The 21,893-nt window shown below is 57.3% G+C and overlaps 1 protein-coding gene across 1 annotated transcript in view; it reads right to left on the reverse strand.

The window, feature by feature from the left end:
- LOC132824336 (myosin-binding protein C, cardiac-type-like) overlaps positions 1 to 3,530 on the reverse strand; it is an 80,179-nt gene extending 76,649 nt beyond the window's left edge. The window contains exons 1-2 of the mRNA XM_060838690.1: positions 3,474 to 3,530; positions 598 to 864 (exon numbers count right to left, since the gene is read on the reverse strand). Coding sequence (XP_060694673.1) covers positions 598 to 864; positions 3,474 to 3,498 — 292 coding nt within the window. The 5' untranslated portion in view covers positions 3,499 to 3,530. The remainder of the gene's footprint in view (positions 1 to 597; positions 865 to 3,473) is intronic.
- Positions 3,531 to 21,893: the final 18,363 nt, after the last annotated feature.

A 21,893-nucleotide genomic window follows, 5' to 3' on the forward strand; every position in this document is an offset into this window, starting at 1 on the left:
CTCTCTTGATATTGTCCCCATCAAATACTCCCACGACAGGGTCAGCATGGAGTTGGGTACAGAGTCAGGGCGGCACGACGGCCCAGTGGTTAGCACTGCTCTCTCACAGCACCAGGTTCCCAGGTTCATTCCCAGCCTCGGGCGACTGTCTGTGTGGAGTTTGCACATTCTGCGTGGGTTTCCTCCGGGTGCTCTGGTTTCCTCCCACACTCCAAAGATGTGCAGATTAGGTGAATTAGCCATGCTAAATTGCCCATAGTGTTAGGTGCATTAGTCAGAGGGAAATGGGTCTGGGTGGATTATTCTTTGGAGGGTTGGTGTGGACTTGTTGGGCCAAATGGCCTGTTTCCACACTGTAGAGAATCTAATCTAAAGCTGCCTCTTTTCTTTTAAGCTGAAAGTAAAGCTTCCTCCACTGTTTTAACCTGAAATGCAAGCTCCCTCTATGTTGGCACCCCAACAGGCTAAAGGTCAAGTTAAATCAAACCAAAGTCCCACCTGTCTCAGGAGGAGTAAGTTATTTTTTTCATTCCCTTGTTGATTACTATTCCCCAATAGCCCAGATTGTTGCTGCTGTTTTCTATATTGCACACTAACCTGGCTCCTTGACCTTCAGCTCAAATTTGACCTTTGAACTTCCGGCGATGACCGCATAGACTCCGCTGTCAAGGCTGCTCACTGAATGGATGGTGAGGGTGTGCAAGGTGCCCTCTGAAACCATGGTCCATCGCTCACTCGCTGCCATGTCTGCACCATGCCGCTGCCATCTCACCTTTGTCACCCCTTTCTCTGTCTCCGCTGCGAACGTGGCATCACTGCCCACGGTGAACACCGCGCTCCGTGGCTTCTTTGTGAAGGAGGAAGCTGAGCAGGGGGGGAACAGGGAGGTGGGACACAATGAGAGACACAGGATTTCAGAAAGGTGCTCAGCCTCACACTCGCCATACCAGCAGCCTGTCTGTTTCTGACAAACACACAGAACACCCTCCAACATGCAGATACCCACATGCACATACACCTCCACATATCTACACTGTTAACCTACCTGGTACTCTCCCCTCCCTACTCAAATACCTTTCCCAACCCTCCCTCCTGCACACTCTCCTCCTCTCCCACTCAATGCCTTCCCCATCCATCCATGAACTCACTCGCATCCCCTCCAACAGCCCTCACACTCTCTTCCAGGCAGGTATTACAGGTTCTAAGTGGACATGTCCCAGGTCTGGATTGGGAGATACACCAGAGGAACTTTAGGTATGAGTTGGGTTGGATTAAGACCCATTCTGTTTAACCATAAAGTGACTGATCTTCTCGTCCCATTGCCCTCAATTGTAGGACTCCAGAGACTGTACCTATGTAGAAGGAAACAGCCCAAACTACAGATCTGGAACCTGCAGTCTCTCAAGACATGGGACAAGCTTCAGTCTTTGTGTAATGGAGAGGAGAATTATTAACATTAAAAACATCATCATCCTAGTGACTGCTAATATTATTCATTCCCAGGAACTGGGTATCACTGGCTGGACCAGTATTATTTATTGCCTGTCCCTGGTTGCCCTTGAGAAGGTGGTGGTGAGCTACCTACTTGAACCACTGCAGTGCACATGCTGTAGGTCGACCCACATTGCTGTTAAGGACGGAATTTCAGAATTTTGACCCAGTTACTCCGAAGGAATGATGATATACAGGGAGTTCTAATTTACAAACCACCGACTTACAAACGTCTGCACAGTCAGTTCGGCTATCAGGCAATGGTTGTGTTCTCGTGCAACCCCGTGTTATCGAAAAATTGAGCTTTAGAAACCATGGTTAAAGTGCTGGCCCTGTAACCCACATTACAGCAATCACACCTTTTAAAGGTTTGTGCTTGAGGAACAGCGTCCCCAATTCGTCATTCACATTACAGTGTTGACAAAATGTGCGTTATAACAGAATGACCTGGATTACAAACAATGTTAAAAGTCCAACATCTGAACATTTTCTGCACTCAATGAGTGGCTATTTTATGTGGACCTGTATTGCGTTCTGACCAATGTAAAAATCAACTTGTGACCGAACTTATGAAGAGAAACCATTCACAAGCCAGGGATTGCCTATATTTCCAGGTCAGGATGGGGAGTGGTTTGGAGGGAACTTGCAGTTGGCGGTGTTCCCATGTATCTGCTGCCCTTGTCCTTCTAGATGGAAGTGGCCGTGGGTTTGGAAGATGCTGTCTAAACACCCTGGGTCAATTTCTCTACCTTGAAGATACACACTGCTGCTACGGACATGGAGGGAGCCGCTGACTGTGGATGTGGTGCCAGTCTAGTGGGCTGCTTTGTCCTGGACGGTGTCAAGCTTCGTGAGTGTTATTGGAGCTGCACCCATCCAGGCAAGTGGAGAATATTCCACCACACTTCTGACTTATGCGGCTTTAGAAAATCAGGAGATGAGTTGCTCACTGCAGTATTTCTAGACTTTAGCCTATTCTTGTAGCCACTGTATTTACATGAAGAGTCCTGTTCAGTTTCTGCTAAGAGGTAATCCCACCCCCACTCCCACCCCCGAATATTGATAATGTGTGGCATGAATTTACTTGCCCAAGCCTGGATTTTGTCCAGTTCTTGCTGTATTTGAGTCACAAACAGTGATGCAATCCTCAGTGACCTCCCCAACTGTGACCTTATTGTTGGAAGGAAGATGAATGTTAAAGCAGCTGAAGATGGCTGGGCCTAGGACACTACCCTGAGGAACTCCTGCGGAGATGTCCTGGAGCTGAGATGACTGATCTCCAACAACTACGACCATCCTCCTATGTGTCAGGTATGACCCCAACCACCGGTGAATGTGCCCCCTGATCCCCACTGATTCCAGTTTTGCCCTGTTCCTTGATGCCACACTTGGTCAATGCAGACTTGATGTCAAGGGCTGTCACTCTCACCTCAGCTCAGCTCATTTTGTCCATGTCTGAACCAAGGCAGTTAATGAGATCAGGAGCTGAACGTGGCCCTGGAGGAACCCAAGCTGGGCATCACCGAGCAAGTGACAGCACGATTGATGACCCCTTCCATCACTTTACAGATGCTGGGGCAGTGATTGGGCCGGGTTGGATTTATCCTGCTTTTTGGGTCAGACCTGTGCAATGTTGCACATTGTTGGGTACCAGGGGGGAGCAGCAGGTTCTGGGAGCATAAGTCCTCAGCATTATTGCTGAGACGTTGGCCTGGGGGGTGATAGCAGCCTTGAATGAGCTCAGGGCTGGCTGGTTTTCTGGATCTGGGACTCTCCAGGTTGGAGGGCAGGATGGGGTGACAGGGCTTGTCAGAGGAGAGCTGTTTTGTGGTGCTGGGGAGGGTGAGAGGTGGCGATGGGAGGGAGGTATCTGAACATTCCCAATGATGGTTTGGAGCGTGTCTTTGGACTCCCTGCCAAACCTCGACACAACGATCAGCTCCCTGGACACTGACCTCCCTCTCCCTCCCACAGGCTCTCACCTGGCTTTCTCCCAGCTTCAGGCATCTCGCTCCAATCCCTCAGACTCGCTGCGGCTCCCGCTGGCCCCGAATAATCTTCAGCATCGAGTCGCGAACATTTAAACCCCGGCTCAGACACGTCAGCGCCTGTCACTGCTCACAGAGCGAACCAAGGATCAGTGAGAGGCGGAAAACCCCGGACACACACCCACACTGACAGGCTGTGACACACCCACACTGACAGGCAGTGACACACTCACACAGACAGGCTGTGACACACCCACACTGAGAGGCAGTGACACACCCACACTGACAGGCTGTGACACACACTCACACAGAGGCTGTGACACACACCCACACTGACAGGCTGTGACACACCCACACTGACAGGCAGTGACACACCCACACAGACAGGCTGTGACACACCCACACAGAGGCTGTGACACACACCCACACTGACAGGCTGTGACACACCCACACTGACAGGCAGTGACACACCCACACAGACAGGCTGTGACACACCCACACTGACAGGCAGTGACACACCCACACAGACAGGCTGTGACACACACCCACACTGACAGGCTGTGACACACTCACACAGACAGGCAGTGACACACTCACACAGACAGGCTGTGACACACCCACACTGACAGGCTGTGACACACACCCACAGACAGGCAGTGACACACTCACACAGACAGGCTGTGACACACACCCACACTGACAGGCTGTGACACACACCCACACAGACAGGCTGTGACACACACTCACACAGACAGGCAGTGACACACTCACACAGACAGGCTGTGACACACCCACACTGACAGGCTGTGACACACACCCACACTGACAGGCTGTGACACACACCCACAGACAGGCAGTGACACACTCACACAGACAGGCTGTGACACACACCCACACTGACAGGCTGTGACACACACCCACACAGACAGGCTGTGACACACACTCACACAGACAGGCAGTGACACACTCACACAGACAGGCTGTGACACACACCCACACTGACAGGCTGTGACACACACCCACACTGACAGGCAGTGACACACACACTCACACAGACAGGCTGTGACACACCCACACTGACAGGCTGTGACACACCCACACTGACAGGCAGTGACACACTCACACAGACAGGCTGTGACACACACCCACACTGACAGGCTGTGACACACACACTCACACAGACAGTCTGTGACACACACTCACACAGACAGGCAGTGACACACTCACACAGACAGGCTGTGACACACACCCACACTGACAGGCTGTGACACACCCACACAGACAGGCAGTGACACACCCACACTGACAGGCTGTGACACACCCACACAGACAGGCAGTGACACACTCACACAGACAGGCAGTGACACACCCACACTGACAGGCTGTGACACACCCACACAGACAGGCTGTGACACACACCCACACTGACAGGCAGTGACACACACCCACACAGACAGGCTGTGACACACACCCACACTGAGAGGCTGTGACACACCCACACAGACAGGCAGTGACACACACCCTCACACGGACAGGCTGTGACACACACCCACACAGACAGGCTGACACACATCCACACCTGACAGGCTGTAACACACATCTGGACAGACAGGCTGACACATACCCACACAGACAGGCTGAAACACACCCACACTGATAGGCTGTGGCAACACCCGCACTGACTGGCTGACACACACCCACACAGACTAAAATACACCCACACTGACAGGCTGACACTCACCTACACAGACAGGCAGACACACACCCACACTGACAGGCTGTGACACACTCACACAGACAGGCTGACACACACCCACACTGAGAGGCAGTGACACACACCCACACTGAGAGGCTGTGACACACCCACACAGACAGGCTGCCATACACCCGCATAGACAGGCTGACACACACCTGCACTGACAGGCTGACACACCCACACAGACTGAAATACACCCACACTGACAGGCTGACACTCACCTACACAGACAGGCAGACACACACCCACAAAGACAGGCTGTGACACACCCGCACTGACAGGCAGACACATATCCACACAGACAGGCTGACACACATCCACACCTGACAGGCTGTAACACACATCTGGACAGACAGGCTGACACATACCCACACAGACAGGCTGAAACACACCCACACTGATAGGCTGTGGCAACACCCGCACTGACTGGCTGACACACACTCACACAGACAGGCTGAAACACAGACAGGCTGACACACACCCACACAGACTGAAATACACCCGCACTGACAGGCTGACACCCACCCAGACAGACAGGCTGACACACACCCACACAGACAGGCTGTGACACACCCACACTGACAGGCAGACACTTATCCACACAGACAGGCTGACACACATCCACACTGACAGGCTGTGACACACATCTGGACAGACAGGCTGACACACACTCACACAGACAGGCTGAAACACAGACAGGCTGACACACACCCACACAGCTGAAAATGTGTTGCTGGTTAAAGCACAGCAGGTCAGGCAACATCCAAGGAACAGGAAATTCGACGTTTCAGGCCAGAGCCCTTCATCAGGACTACACACCCACACAGACAGACTGACACACATCCACACAGACAGACTGACATCTACCCACACAGACAGGCTGTGACACACCCACACAGACAGGCTGACATACACCCACACAGACAGGCTGACATGCACCCACACAGAGAAGCTGAAACACACCCACACTGACAGGCTGACAGACAGACAGGCTGTGACACACCCACACATACAGGCTGAAACACACCCACACAGACAGGCTGACACACAGACAGGCTGACACACCCACACAGACAGGCTGAAACACACCCACACAGACAGACTAATATACACCCACACAGACAGGCTGACACATGCCCACACAGACAGACTAACACACATCCACACAGACAGGCTGAAACACACCCACACAGACTGACACACACCCGCACAGACAGGCTGAGGGGGACAGAGAGCAAGGGACTGGCAGAGCTAAATGGATAGACAAAGAATGAGAGACAAGCATAAGTACAGGCAGAGGTACATGGATAGACAGACAGTGAGAGACAGACAAAAGTACAGGCAGAGTTACAAGAATAGGCAGAAAGTGAGAGGCAGGAGTACAGATAGAGCTACAGTCATGCAGAGAGCCAGAGGCAGGCAGAGGTACAGGCAAAGCTATAGAGAGAGAGAGAGAGAGAGACAGACAGACAGTTGAACAAACAAAGGCACACAGGTAGATCTACAGTGACAGAGAGAGGCACACGGAGATCGACAGACACAGATAATAACAAGAATGAGGCCTAATAATCCACATCCCCAGATTAGTGCTCAGTATCACATTCCCCATAACAGCTGGTGAAACTGGATTCAAAACAATCAGTGGGAGTAAAAACCCATCGAGTTCACTAGTTTCCAGTAATAAATACGCTGCCCTGACACGGGTGTGACTCTAGACCCACAGCAATCCGGTTGACTCCTAACTGCTCTCTGAAATGGCCATGCAAGCCACTCAGTTGTACCAACTGCAACGAAGTTTGAACAAAGAAAAGCCAAAAATGTCAACGGCAGAACCAGCGGTGTTGGCACGGCAAACCCCTCCTTACTAACACCTGGCAGTTAGTAAAAAGTGAGGTCTGCAGATGCTGGAGATCAGAGCTGAAAATGTGTTGCTGGTTAAAGCGCAGCAGGTCAGGCAGCATCCAAGGAACAGGAAATTCGACGTTTCGGGCCAGAGCCCTTCATCAGGGAAGAGCCCTCTCACAGACAGGTCAAGCAACAGCCTGACACAGTGATACTCATAGAATCATAACTTATATCCTCGACACCACTATCACAATCCCCATGTGTCCTGTCCCATCAGATAATGGGGAACTTATCATTAACCTGATGCCATGAAACTTCATGGGGTCCCAGAGTCAATACTGAGGACTTCCAGGGCAACTCCCTCCTGGCTGTATTTCAGGGGGTGAACACCGCCTCTGAAGGGTCAGACCTGCTGATGGGACAGTCTATACATGGACTCAACCAGCCTCTGCTGGGATTAAACCTGACTGCACCCCGCCTGACACAGTCAGTGCTGGATCTGAATCAGTCGGTTCCTGGACTGACCCAGTCTGTGTGGGGACTGACCCAGTCTGTGTGGGACTGACCCAGTCTGTGTGGGGACTGACCCAGTCTGTGTGGGAACTGACCCAGTCTGTGTGGGACTGACCCAGTCTGTGTGGGGACCGACCCAGTCTGTTCAGGGACCGACCCGGTCTGTGCAGAGACTGACCCGGTCTGTGTGGGGACTGAGCCAGTCTGTGCAGGGAATGACCCAGTCTGTGCAGGGACGGACCCAGTCTGTGTGGGACTGAACCAGTCTGTGTGGGACTGACCCAGTCTGTGTGGGACTGACCCAGTCTGTGCGGGGACTGACCCAGTCTGTGTGGGGACTAACCCAGTCTGTGCGGGACTGACCCAGTCTGTGTGGGGACTGACCCAGTCTGTGTGGGAACTGACCCAGTCTGTGTGGGACTGACCCAGTCTGTGTGGGGACCGACCCAGTCTGTGTGGGACTGACCCAGTCTGTTCAGGGACCGACCCGGTCTGTGCAGAGACTGACCCGGTCTGTGTGGGGACTGAGCCAGTCTGTGTGGGACTAACCCAGTCTGTATAGGGACTGACCCAGTCTGTGTGGGAACTGACCCAGTCTGTGTGGGACTGACCCAGTCTGTGTGGGGACCGACCCAGTCTGTTCAGGGACCGACCCGGTCTGTGCAGAGACTGACCCGGTCTGTGTGGGGACTGAGCCAGTCTGTGCAGGGAATGACCCAGTCTGTGCAGGGACGGACCCAGTCTGTGTGGGACTGAACCAGTCTGTGCGGGGACTGACCCAGTCTGTGTGGGACTGACCCAGTCTGTGCGGGGACTGACCCAGTCTGTGTGGGGACTGACCCAGTCTGTGCGGGACTGACCCAGTCTGTACGGGGACTGACCCAGTCTGTGTGGGGACTGACCCAGTCTGTGAGGGACTGACCCGGTCTGTGCGGGGTCTGATCCAGTCTGTGTAGGGACTGGCCCAGTCTGTGCGGGGACTGACCCAGTCTGTGTGGGACTGACCCAGTCTGTGTGGGACTAACCCAGTCTGTGTGGGAACTGACCCAGTCTGTGTGGGAACTGACCAAGTCTGTGGGGGGACTGACCCATTTTGTTTGGGACTGACGCCGTCTGTGTTGGGACTGACCCAGTCTGTGGGGGACTGACCCAGTCTGTTCGGTGACCGACCCAGTCTGTGTGGGACTGACCCAGTCTGTGCAGGGACGCACCCAGTCTGTGTGGGACTGACCCAGTCTGTGCACGGACTGACCCAGTCTGTGTGGGACTGACCCAGTCTGTGCACGGACTGACCCAGTCTGTGTTGGACTGACCCAGTCTGTGTGGGACTGACCCAGTCTTTGCAGGGACTGACCCAGTCTGTGTGGGACTGACCCAGTCTGTGCTGGGACTGACACAGTCTGTGTGGGACTGACCCAGTCTGTGTGGGGATTGGCCCAGTCTGTGCGGGGACTGACCCATTCTGTGCGGGACTGACCCAGTCTGTGCGGGGACTGACCCAGTCTGTGTGGGGACTGACACAGTCTGTGTGGGGACTGACACAGTCTGTGTGATACTGACCCAGTCTGTGTGGGGACTGACCCAGTCTGTGTGGGGACTGACACAGTCTGTGTGGGGACTGACCGAGTCTGTGTGGGACTGACCCAGTCTGTGCGGGGACTGAACCAGTCTGTGTGGGACTGACCCAGTCTGTGTGGGACTGACCCAGTCTGTGCGGGGACTGACCCAGTCTGTGTGGGACTGACCCAGTCTTTGCAGGGACTGACCCAGTCTGTGTGGGACTGACCCAGTCTGTGCGGGGACTGAACCAGTCTGTGTGGGACTGACCCAGTCTGTGCGGGGACTGACCCAGTCTGTGTGGGGACTGACGCAGTCTGTGTGGGACTGAACCAGTCTGTGATGGGACCGACCCAGTCTGTGTGGGACTGACCCAGTCTGTGTGGGGACTGACCCAGTCTGTGAGGGACTGACCCGGTCTGTGCGGGGTCTGATCCAGTCTGTGTAGGGACTGACCCAGTCTGTGCGGTGACTGACCCAGTCTGTGTGGGACTGACCCAGTCTGTACATGGACTGACCCAGTCTGTGTGGGACTAACCCAGTCTGTGTGGGAACTGACCCAGCCTGTGTGGGGACTGACCAGTCTGTGGGGGGACTGACCCATTTTGTTTGGGACTGATGCTGTCTGTGTTGGGACCGACCCAGTCTGTGTGGGACTGACCCAGTCTGTGGGGGACTGACCCAGTCTGTTCGGTGACCGACCCAGTCTGTGTGGGACTGACCCAGTCTGTGCAGGGACGCACCCAGTCTGTGTGGGACTGACCCAGTCTGTGCACGGACTGATCCAGTCTGTGTGGGACTGACCCAGTCTTTGCAGAGACTGACCCAGTCTGTGTGGGACTGACCCAGTCTGTGCTGGGACTGACCCAGTCTGTGTGGGACTGACCCAGTCTGTGTGAGGATTGGCCCAGTCTGTGCGGGGACTGACCCAGTCTGTGCGGAACTGACCCAGTCTGTGCGGGGACTGACCCAGTCAGTGTGGGAACTGACCCAGTCTGTGTGGGGACTGACACAGTCTGTGTGATACTGACCCAGTCTGTGTGGGGACTGACCCAGTCTGTGTGGGGACTGACACAGTCTGTGTGATACTGACCCAGTCTGTGTGGGGACTGACCCAGTCTGTGTGGGGACTGACCCAGTCTGTGTGAGGGCTGACCCAGTCTGTGCGGGGACTGACCCGGTCTGTGTAGGGACTGACCCAGTCTGTGTGGGGACTGACTCAGTCTGTGTGGGACTGACCCAGTCTGTGTAGGGACTGACCCATTCTGTGTGGGACTGACCCAGTCTGTGTGGGAACTGACCCAGTCTGTGTGGGGACTGACCCATTTTGTTTGGGACTGACGCAGTCTGTTTGGGACTGACCCAGTCTGTGTGGGACTGATCCGGTCTGTGTGGGGACTGACCCAGTCTGTGTGGGACTGACCCAGTCTGTGTGGGGGACTGACCCAGTCTGTTCAGTGACCGACCCGGTCTGTGCAGGGACTGACCCGGTCTGTGCGTGGACAGAGCCAGTCTGTGCAGGGAATGACCCAGTCTGTGCAGGGACGGACCCAGTCTGTGAGGGACTGACCCGGTCTGTGTGGGGATTGACCCAGTCTGTGCAGGGACTGACCCAGTCTGTGTGGGGACTGACTCAGTCTGTGTGGGACTGACCCAGTCAGTGTAGGGACTGACCCAGTCTGTGTAGGGACTGACCCAGTCTGTGTGGGGACTGACCGAGTCTGTGTGGGACTGACCCAGTCTGTGCGGGGACTGAACCAGTCTGTGTGGGACTGACCCAGTCTGTGTGGGACTGACCCAGTCTGTGCGGGGACTGACCCAGTCTGTGTGGGACTGACCCAGTCTTTGCAGGGACTGACCCAGTCTGTGTGGGACTGACCCAGTCTGTGCTGGGACTGACACAGTCTGTGTGGGACTGACCCAGTCTGTGTGGGGATTGGCCCAGTCTGTGCGGGGACTGACCCATTCTGTGCGGGACTGACCCAGTCTGTGCGGGGACTGACCCAGTCTGTGTGGGGACTGACCCAGTCTGTGTGGGGACTGACACAGTCTGTGTGATACTGACCCAGTCTGTGTGGGGACTGACCCAGTCTGTGTGGGGACTGACACAGTCTGTGTGGGGACTGACCGAGTCTGTGTGGGATTGACTCAGTCTGTGCGGGGACTGAACCAGTCTGTGTGGGACTGACCCAGTCTGTGCGGGGACTGACCCAGTCTGTGTGGGACTGACCCAGTCTGTGTGGGAACTGACCCAGTCTGTGTGGGGACTGACCTATTTTGTTTGGGACTGACGCAGTCTGTGTGGGGACTGACCCAGTCTGTGTGGGGACTGACGCAGTCTGTGTGGGACTGACCCAGTCTGTGATGGGACCGACCCAGTCTGTGTGGGACTGACCCAGTCTGTGTGGGGACTGACCCAGTCTGTGAGGGACTGACCCGGTCTGTGCGGGGTCTGATCCAGTCTGTGTAGGGACTGACCCAGTCTGTGCGGGGACTGACCCAGTCTGTGTGGGACTGACCCAGTCTGTACATGGACTGACCCAGTCTGTGTGGGACTAACCCAGTCTGTGTGGGAACTGACCCAGCCTGTGTGGGGACTGACCAGTCTGTGGGGGGACTGACCCATTTTGTTTGGGACTGATGCTGTCTGTGTTGGGACCGACCCAGTCTGTGTGGGACTGACCCAGTCTGTGGGGGACTGACCCAGTCTGTTCGGTGACCGACCCAGTCTGTGTGGGACTGACCCAGTCTGTGCAGGGACGCACCCAGTCTGTGTGGGACTGACCCAGTCTGTGCACGGACTGATCCAGTCTGTGTGGGACTGACCCAGTCTTTGCAGAGACTGACCCAGTCTGTGTGGGACTGACCCAGTCTGTGCTGGGACTGACCCAGTCTGTGTGGGACTGACCCAGTCTGTGTGGGGATTGGCCCAGTCTGTGCGGGGACTGACCCAGTCTGTGCGGAACTGACCCAGTCTGTGCGGGGACTGACACAGTCAGTGTGGGGACTGACCCAGTCTGTGTGGGGACTGACACAGTCTGTGTGATACTGACCCAGTCTGTGTGGGGACTGACCCAGTCTGTGTGGGGACTGACACAGTCTGTGTGATACTGACCCAGTCTGTGTGGGGACTGACCCAGTCTGTGTGGGGATTGGCCCAGTCTGTGCGGGGACTGACCCATTCCGTGCGGGACTGACCCAGTCTGTGCGGGGACTGACCCAGTCTGTGTGGGGACTGACCCAGTCTGTGTGGGGACTGACCCAGTCTGTGTGATACTGACCCAGTCTGTGTGGGGACTGACCCACTCTGTGTGGGGACTGACCCAGTCTGTGTGAGGGCTGACCCAGTCTGTGCGGGGACTGACCCGGTCTGTGTAGGGACTGACCCAGTCTGTGTAGGGACTGACCCATTCTGTGTGGGACTGACCCAGTCTGTGTGGGAACTGACCCAGTCTGTGTGGGGACTGACCCATTTTGTTTGGGACTGACGCAGTCTGTTTGGGACTGACCCAGTCTGTGTGGGACTGATCCGGTCTGTGTGGGGACTGACCCAGTCTGTGTGGGACTGACCCAGTCTGTGTGGGGGACTGACCCAGTCTGTTCAGTGACCGACCCGGTCTGTGCAGGGACTGACCCGGTCTGTGCGTGGACTGAGCCAGTCTGTGCAGGGAATGACCCAGTCTGTGCTGGGACTGACCCAGTCTGTGCAGGGACGGACCCAGTCTGTGAGGGACTGACCCGGTCTGTGTGGGGATTGACACAGTCTGTGCAGGGACTGACCCAGTCTGTGTGGGGACTGACTCAGTCTGTGTGGGACTGACCCAGTCTGTGTAGGGACTGACCCAGTCTGTGTGGGGACTGACCCAGTCTGTGTGGCAACTGACCGAGTCTGTGTGGGACTGACCCAGTCTGTGCGGGGACTGAACCAGTCTGTGTGGGACTGACCCAGTCTGTGTGGGACTGACCCAGTCTGTGCGGGGACTGACCCAGTCTGTGTGGGACTGACCCAGTCTTTGCAGGGACTGACCCAGTCTGTGTGGGACTGACCCAGTCTGTGCTGGGACTGACACAGTCTGTGTGGGACTGACCCAGTCTGTGTGGGGATTGGCCCAGTCTGTGCGGGGACTGACCCATTCTGTGCGGGACTGACCCAGTCTGTGCGGGGACTGACCCAGTCTGTGTGGGGACTGACCCAGTCTGTGTGGGGACTGACACAGTCTGTGTGATACTGACCCAGTCTGTGTGGGGACTGACCCAGTCTGTGTGGGGACTGACACAGTCTGTGTGGGGACTGACCGAGTCTGTGTGGGACTGACTCAGTCTGTGCGGGGACTGAACCAGTCTGTGTGGGACTGAACCAGTCTGTGCGGGGACTGACCCAGTCTGTGTGGGAGTGACCCAGTCTGTGTGGGAACTGACCCAGTCTGTGTGGGGACTGACCTATTTTGTTTGGGACTGACGCAGTCTGTGTGGGGACTGACCCAGTCTGTGTGGGGACTGACGCAGTCTGTGTGGGACTGACCCAGTCTGTGATGGGACCGACCCAGTCTGTGTGGGACTGACCCAGTCTGTGTGGGGACTGACCCAGTCTGTGAGGGACTGACCCGGTCTGTGCGGGGTCTGATCCAGTCTGTGTAGGGACTGACCCAGTCTGTGCGGGGACTGACCTAGTCTGTGTGGGACTGACCCAGTCTGTACATGGACTGACCCAGTCTGTGTGGGACTAACCCAGTCTGTGTGGGAACTGACCCAGCCTGTGTGGGGACTGACCAGTCTGTGGGGGGACTGACCCATTTTGTTTGGGACTGATGCTGTCTGTGTTGGGACCGACCCAGTCTGTGTGGGACTGACCCAGTCTGTGGGGGACTGACCCAGTCTGTTCGGTGACCGACCCAGTCTGTGTGGGACTGACCCAGTCTGTGCAGGGACGCACCCAGTCTGTGTGGGACTGACCCAGTCTGTGCACGGACTGATCCAGTCTGTGTGGGACTGACCCAGTCTTTGCAGAGACTGACCCAGTCTGTGTGGGACTGACCCAGTCTGTGCTGGGACTGACCCAGTCTGTGTGGGACTGACCCAGTCTGTGTGGGGATTGGCCCAGTCTGTGCGGGGACTGACCCAGTCTGTGCGGAACTGACCCAGTCTGTGCGGGGACTGACACAGTCAGTGTGGGGACTGACCCAGTCTGTGTGGGGACTGACACAGTCTGTGTGATACTGACCCAGTCTGTGTGGGGACTGACCCAGTCTGTGTGGGGACTGACACAGTCTGTGTGATACTGACCCAGTCTGTGTGGGGACTGACCCAGTCTGTGTGGGGACTGACCCAGTCTGTGTGAGGGCTGACCCAGTCTGTGCGGGGACTGACCCGGTCTGTGTAGGGACTGACCCAGTCTGTGTGGGGACTGACTCAGTCTGTGTGGGACTGACCCAGTCTGTGTAGGGACTGACCCATTCTGTGTGGGACTGACCCAGTCTGTGTGGGAACTGACCCAGTCTGTGTGGGGACTGACCCATTTTGTTTGGGACTGACGCAGTCTGTTTGGGACTGACCCAGTCTGTGTGGGACTGATCCGGTCTGTGTGGGGACTGACCCAGTCTGTGTGGGACTGACCCAGTCTGTGTGGGGGACTGACCCAGTCTGTTCAGTGACCGACCCGGTCTGTGCAGGGACTGACCCGGTCTGTGCGTGGACTGAGCCAGTCTGTGCAGGGAATGACCCAGTCTGTGCTGGGACTGACCCAGTCTGTGCAGGGACGGACCCAGTCTGTGAGGGACTGACCCGGTCTGTGTGGGGACTGACCCAGTCTGTGTGGGGACTGACCGAGTCTGTGTGGGACTGACCCAGTCTGTGCGGGGACTGAACCAGTCTGTGTGGGACTGACCCAGTCTGTGTGGGACTGACCCAGTCTGTGCGGGGACTGACCCAGTCTGTGTGGGACTGACCCAGTCTGTGTGGGGACTGACCCAGTCTGTGTGGGGACTGACCCATTTTGTTTGGGACTGACGCAGTCTGTGTGGGGACTGACCCAGTCTGTGTGGGGACTGACCCAGTCTGTGTGGGACTGACGCAGTCTGTGTTGGGACCGACCCAGTCTGTGTGGGACTGACCCAGTCTGTGTGGGGACTGACCCAGTCTGTGAGGGACTGACCCGGTCTGTGCGGGGTCTGACCCAGTCTGTGTAGAGACTGACCCAGTCTGTGCGGGGACTGACCCAGTCTGTGTGGGACTGACCCAGTCTGTACGGGGACTGACCCAGTCTGTGTGGGACTGACCCAGTCTGTGTGGGACTAACCCAGTCTGTGTGGGAACTGACCCAGTCTGTGTGGGGACTGACCCAGTCTGTGGGGGGACTGACCCATTTTGTTTGGGACTGACGCTGTCTGTGTTGGGACTGACCCAGTCGGTGTGGGACTGACCCAGTCTGTGGGGGACTGACCCAGTCTGTTCGGTGACCGACCCAGTCTGTGTTGGACTGACCCAGTCTGTGCAGGGACGCACCCAGTCTGTGTGGGACTGACCCAGTCTGTGCACGGACTGACCCAGTCTGTGTGGGACTGACCCAGTCTGTGTGGGACTGACCCAGTCTTTGCAGGGACTGACCCAGTCTGTGTGGGACTGACCCAGTCTGTGCTGGGACTGACCCAGTCTGTGTGGGACTGACCCAGTCTGTGTGGGGATTGGCCCAGTCTATGCGGGGACTGACCCAGTCTGTGCGGGACTGACCCAGTCTGTGCGGGGACTGCCCCAGTCAGTGTGGGGACTGACCCAGTCTGTGTGGGGACTGACACAGTCTGTGTGATACTGACCCAGTCTGTGTGGGGACTGACCCAGTCTGTGTGGGGACTGACACAGTCTGTGTGGGGACTGAAGCAGTCTGTGTGGGACTGACCCAGTCTGTGCGGGGACTGACCCAGTCTGTGTGGGACTGACACAGTCTGTGTGGGGACTGAACCAGTCTGTGTGGGACTGACCCAGTCTGTGCGGGGACTGAACCAGTCTGTGTGGGACTGACCCAGTCTGTGCGGGGACTGACCCAGTCTGTGTGGGACTGACCCAGTCTGTGTGGGAACTGACCCAGTCTGTGTGGGAACTGACCCATTTTGTTTGGGACTGACGCAGTCTGTGTGGGGACTGACCCAGTCTGTGTGGGGACTGACGTAGTCTGTGTGGGACTGACCTGGTCTGTGTTGGGACCGACACATTCTGTGTGGGACTGACCCAGTCTGTGTGGGGATTGACCCAGTCTGTGAGGGACTGACCCGGTCTGTGCGGGGTCTGACCCAGTCTGTGTAGGGACTGACCCAGTCTGTGCGGGGACTGACCCAGTCTGTGTGGGACTGACGCAGTCTGTACAGGGACTGACCCAGTCTGTGTGGGACTAACCCAGTCTGTGTGGGAACTGACCCAGTCTGTGTGGGGACTGACCCAGTCTGTGGGGGGACTGACCCATTTTGTTTGGGACTGACGCTGTCTGTGTTGGGACCGACCCAGTCTGTGTGGGACTGACCCAGTCTGTGGGGGACTGACCCAGTCTGTTCGGTGACCGACCCAGTCTGTGTGGGACTGACCTAGTCTGTGCAGGGACGCACCCAGTCTGTGTGGGACTGACCCAGTCTGTGCACGGACTGACCCAGTCTGTGTGGGACTGACCCAGTCTGTGTGGGACTGACCCAGTCTTTGCAGAGACTGACCCAGTCTGTGTGGGACTGACCCAGACTGTGCTGGGACTGACCCAGTCTGTGTGGGACTGACCCAGTCTGTGTGGGGATTGGCCCAGTCTGTGCGGGGACTGACCCAGTCTGTGCGGGACTGAGCCAGTCTGTGCGGGGACTGACCCAGTCAGTGTGGGGACTGACCCAGTCTGTGTGGAGACTGACACAGTCTGTGTGATACTGACCCAGTCTGAGTGGGGACTGTCCCAGTCTGTGTGGGGACTGACACAGTCTGTGTGATACTGACCCAGTCTGTGTGGGACTGACCCAGTCTGTGTGGGGACTGACCCAGTCTGTGTGAGGGCTGACCCAGTCTGTGCGGGGACTGACCCAGTCTGTGTGGAGACTGACCTAGACTGTGCAGGGACTGACCCAGTCTGTGCGGGGACTGACCCAGCCTGTGTAGGACTGACCCAGTCTGTGCGGGGACTGACCCAGTCTGTGTGGGGACTGACCCAGTCTGTGTGGGACTGACCCAGTCTGTGTGGGACTGACCCCGTCTGTTTGGGACTGACCCTGTCTGTGTGGGGATTGGCCCAGTCTGTGCGGGGACTGACCCAGTCTGTGTGGGGACCGACCCAGTCTGTTCAGGGACCGACCCGGTCTGTGCAGAGACTGACCCGGTCTGTGTGGGGACTGAGCCAGTCTGTGCAGGGAATGACCCAGTCTGTGCAGGGACGGACCCAGTCTGTGTGGGACTGAACCAGTCTGTGCGGGGACTGACCCAGTCTGTGTGGGACTGACCCAGTCTGTGCGGGGACTGACCCAGTCTGTGTGAGGACTGACCCAGTCTGTGCGGGACTGACCCAGTCTGTACGGGGACTGACCCAGTCTGTGTGGGGACTGACCCAGTCTGTGTGGGGACTGACCCAGTCTGTGAGGGACTGACCCGGTCTGTGCGGGGTCTGATCCAATCTGTGTAGGGACTGACCCAGTCTGTGCGGGGACTGACCCAGTCTGTGAGGGACTGACCCAGTCTGTGTGGGACTAACCCAGTCTGTGTGGGAACTGACCCAGTCTGTGTGGCAACTGACCAAGTCTGTAGGGGGACTGACCCATTTTGTTTGGGACTGACGCCGTCTGTGTTGGGACTGACCCAGTCTGTGGGGGACTGACCCAGTCTGTTCGGTGACCGACCCAGTCTGTGTGGGACTGACCCAGTCTGTGCAGGGACGCACCCAGTCTGTGTGGGACTGACCCAGTCTGTGCACGGACTGACCCAGTCTGTGTGGGACTGACCCAGTCTGTGCACGGACTGACCCAGTCTGTGTGGGACTGACCCAGTCTGTGTGGGACTGACCCAGTCTTTGCAGGGACTGACCCAGTCTGTGTGGGACTGACCCAGTCTGTGCTGGGACTGACACAGTCTGTGTGGGACTTACCCAGTCTGTGTGGGGATTGGCCCAGTCTGTGCGGGGACTGACCCATTCTGTGCGGGACTGACCCAGTCTGTGCGGGAACTGACCCAGTCTGTGTGGGGACTGACACAGTCTGTGTGGGGACTGACACAGTCTGTGTGATACTGACCCAGTCTGTGTGCGGACTGACCCAGTCTGTGTGGGGACTGACACAGTCTGTGTGGGGACTGACCGAGTCTGTGTGGGACTGACCCAGTCTGTGCGGGGACTGAACCAGTCTGTGTGGGACTGACCCAGTCTGTGCGGGGACTGACCCAGTCTGTGTGGGACTGACCCAGTCTGTGTGGGAACTGACCCAGTCTGTGTGGGGACTGACCTATTTTGTTTGGGACTGACGCAGTCTGTGTGGGGACTGACCCAGTCTGTGTGGGGACTGACGCAGTCTGTGTGGAACTGACCCAGTCTGTGATGGGACCGACCCAGTCTGTGTGGGACTGACCCAGTCTGTGTGGGGACTGACCCAGTCTGTGAGGGACTGACCCGGTCTGTGCGGGGTCTGATCCAGTCTGTGTAGGGACTGACCCAGTCTGTGCGGGGACTGACCCAGTCTGTGTGGGACTGACCCAGTCTGTACATGGACTGACCCAGTCTGTGTGGGACTAACCCAGTCTGTGTGGGAACTGACCCAGCCTGTGTGGGGACTGACCAGTCTGTGGGGGGACTGACCCATTTTGTTTGGGACTGATGCTGTCTGTGTTGGGACCGACCCAGTCTGTGTGGGACTGACCCAGTCTGTGGGGGACTGACCCAGTCTGTTCGGTGACCGACCCAGTCTGTGTGGGACTGACCCAGTCTGTGCAGGGACGCACCCAGTCTGTGTGTGACTGACCCAGTCTGTGCACGGACTGATCCAGTCTGTGTGGGACTGACCCAGTCTTTGCAGAGACTGACACAGTCTGTGTGGGACTGACCCAGTCTGTGCTGGGACTGACCCAGTCTGTGTGGGACTGACCCAGTCTGTGTGGGGATTGGCCCAGTCTGTGCGGGGACTGACCCAGTCAGTGTGGGAACTGACCCAGTCTGTGTGGGGACTGACACAGTCTGTGTGATACTGACCCAGTCTGTGTGGGGACTGACCCAGTCTGTGTGGGGACTGACACAGTCTGTGTGATACTGACCCAGTCTGTGTGGGGACTGACCCAGTCTGTGTGGGGACTGACCCAGACTGTGTGAGGGCTGACCCAGTCTGTGCGGGGACTGACCCGGTCTGTGTAGGGACTGACCCAGTCTGTGTGGGGACTGACTCAGTCTGTGTGGGACTGACCCAGTCTGTGTAGGGACTGACCCATTCTGTGTGGGACTGACCCAGTCTGTGTGGGAACTGACCCAGTCTGTGTGGGGACTGACCCATTTTGTTTGGGACTGACGCAGTCTGTTTGGGACTGACCCAGTCTGTGTGGGACTGATCCGGTCTGTGTGGGGACTGACCCAGTCTGTGTGGGACTGACCCAGTCTGTGTGGGGGACTGACCCAGTCTGTTCAGTGACCGACCCGGTCTGTGCAGGGACTGACCCGGTCTGTGCGTGGGCTGAGCCAGTCTGTGTGGGACTGACCCAGTCTGTGTGGGAACTGACCCAGTCTGTGTGGGGACTGACCTATTTTGTTTGGGACTGACGCAGTCTGTGTGGGGACTGACCCAGTCTGTGTGGGACTGACCCAGTCTGTACAGGGACTGACCCAGTCTGTGTGGGACTAACCCAGTCTGTGTGGGAACTGACCCAGTCTGTGTGGGGACTGACCCAGTCTGTGGGGGGACTGACCCATTTTGTTTGGGACTGACGCTGTCTGTGTTGGGACCGACCCAGTCTGTGTGGGACTGACCCAGTCTGTGGGGGACTGACCCAGTCTGTTCGGTGACCGACCCAGTCTGTGTGGGACTGACCTAGTCTGTGCAGGGACGCACCCAGTCTGTGTGGGACTGACCCAGTCTGTGCACGGAATGACCCAGTCTGTGTGGGACTGACCCAGTCTGTGTGGGACTGACCCAGTCTTTGCAGAGACTGACCCAGTCTGTGTGGGACTGACCCAGACTGTGCTGGGAATGACCCAGTCTGTGTGGGACTGACCCAGTCTGTGTGGGGATTGGCCCAGTCTGTGCGGGGACTGACCCAGTCTGTGCGGGACTGACCCAGTCTGTGCGGGGACTGACCCAGTCAGTGTGGGGACTGACCCAGTCTGTGTGGGGACTGACACAGTCTGTGTGATACTGACCCAGTCTGTGTGGGGACTGACCCAGTCTGTGTGGGGACTGACACAGTCTGTGTGATACTGACCCAGTCTGTGTGGGACTGACCCAGTCTGTGTGGGGACTGACCCAGTCTGTGTGAGGGCTGACCCAGTCTGTGCGGGGACTGACCCACTCTGTGTGGAGACTGACCTAGACTGTGCAGGGACTGACCCAGTCTGTGCGGGGACTGACCCAGCCTGTGTGGGACTGACCCAGTCTGTGCGGGGACTGACCCAGTCTGTGTGGGGACTGACCCAGTCTGTGTGGGACTGACCCAGTCTGTGTGGGACTGACCCCGTCTGTGTGGGACTGACCCAGTCTGTGTGGGACTGACCCAGTCTGTATGGGGATTGGCCCAGTCTGTGCGGGGACTGACACAGTCTGCGCGGGGACTGACCCAGTCTGTGTGGGACTGACCCAGTCTGTGTGGGACTGACTCAGTCTGTGTGGGACTGACCCAGTCTGTGTGGGGACTGACCCAGTCTGTGTGGGGACTGACCCAGTCTGTGTGGGACTGACCCAGTCTGTGCGGGGACTGACCCAGTCTTTGCAGGGACTGACCCAGTCTGTGTGGGGACTGACCCAGTCTGTGTGTTACTGACCTAGTCTGTGCGGGGACTGACCCAGTCTGTGTGGGACTGACCCAGTCTGTGCGGGGATTGACCCAGACTGTGTGGGGACTGACCCAGTCTGTGGGCGACTGACCCAGTCTGTGCGGGGACTGAACCAGTCTGTGTGGGACTGACCCAGTCTGTGCAGGGACTGACCCAGTCTGTGTGGGACTGACCCAGTCTGTGTGGGGGACTGACCCAGTCTGTTCAGGGACCGACCCGGTCTGTGCAGGGACTGACCCGGTCTGTGCGTGGACTGAGCCAGTCTGTGCAGGCAATGATCCAGTCCACGCAGGGACTGACCAGTCTGTGCGGGGACTGACCCAGTCTGTGAGGGACTGACCCGGTCTGTGCGGGGACTGACCCAGTCTGTGTAGGGATGACCCAGTCTGTGCAGGACTGACCCAGTCTGTGTGGGACTGACCCAGTCTGTGCGGGGATGGACCCAGTCTGTGTAGGGACTGACCCAGTCTGTGCGGGGACTGAACCAGTCTGTGTGGGACTGACCCAGTCTGTGTGGGACTGACCCAGTCTTTGCAGAGACTGACCCAGTCTGTGTGGGACTGCCCCAGTCTGTGCTGGGACTGACCCAGTCTGTGTGGGACTGACCCAGTCTGTGTGGGGATTGGCCCAGTCTGTGCGGGGACTGACCCAGTCTGTGCGGGACTGACCCAGTCTGTGCGGGGACTGACCCAGTCAGTGTGGGGACTGACCCAGTCTGTGTGGGGATTGGCCCAGTCTGTGAGGGACTGACCCGGTCTGTGCGGGGTCT

The sequence above is a fragment of the Hemiscyllium ocellatum genome, chromosome 18 (assembly GCF_020745735.1).
Source record: "Hemiscyllium ocellatum isolate sHemOce1 chromosome 18, sHemOce1.pat.X.cur, whole genome shotgun sequence".
NCBI lineage: Eukaryota > Metazoa > Chordata > Chondrichthyes > Orectolobiformes > Hemiscylliidae > Hemiscyllium > Hemiscyllium ocellatum.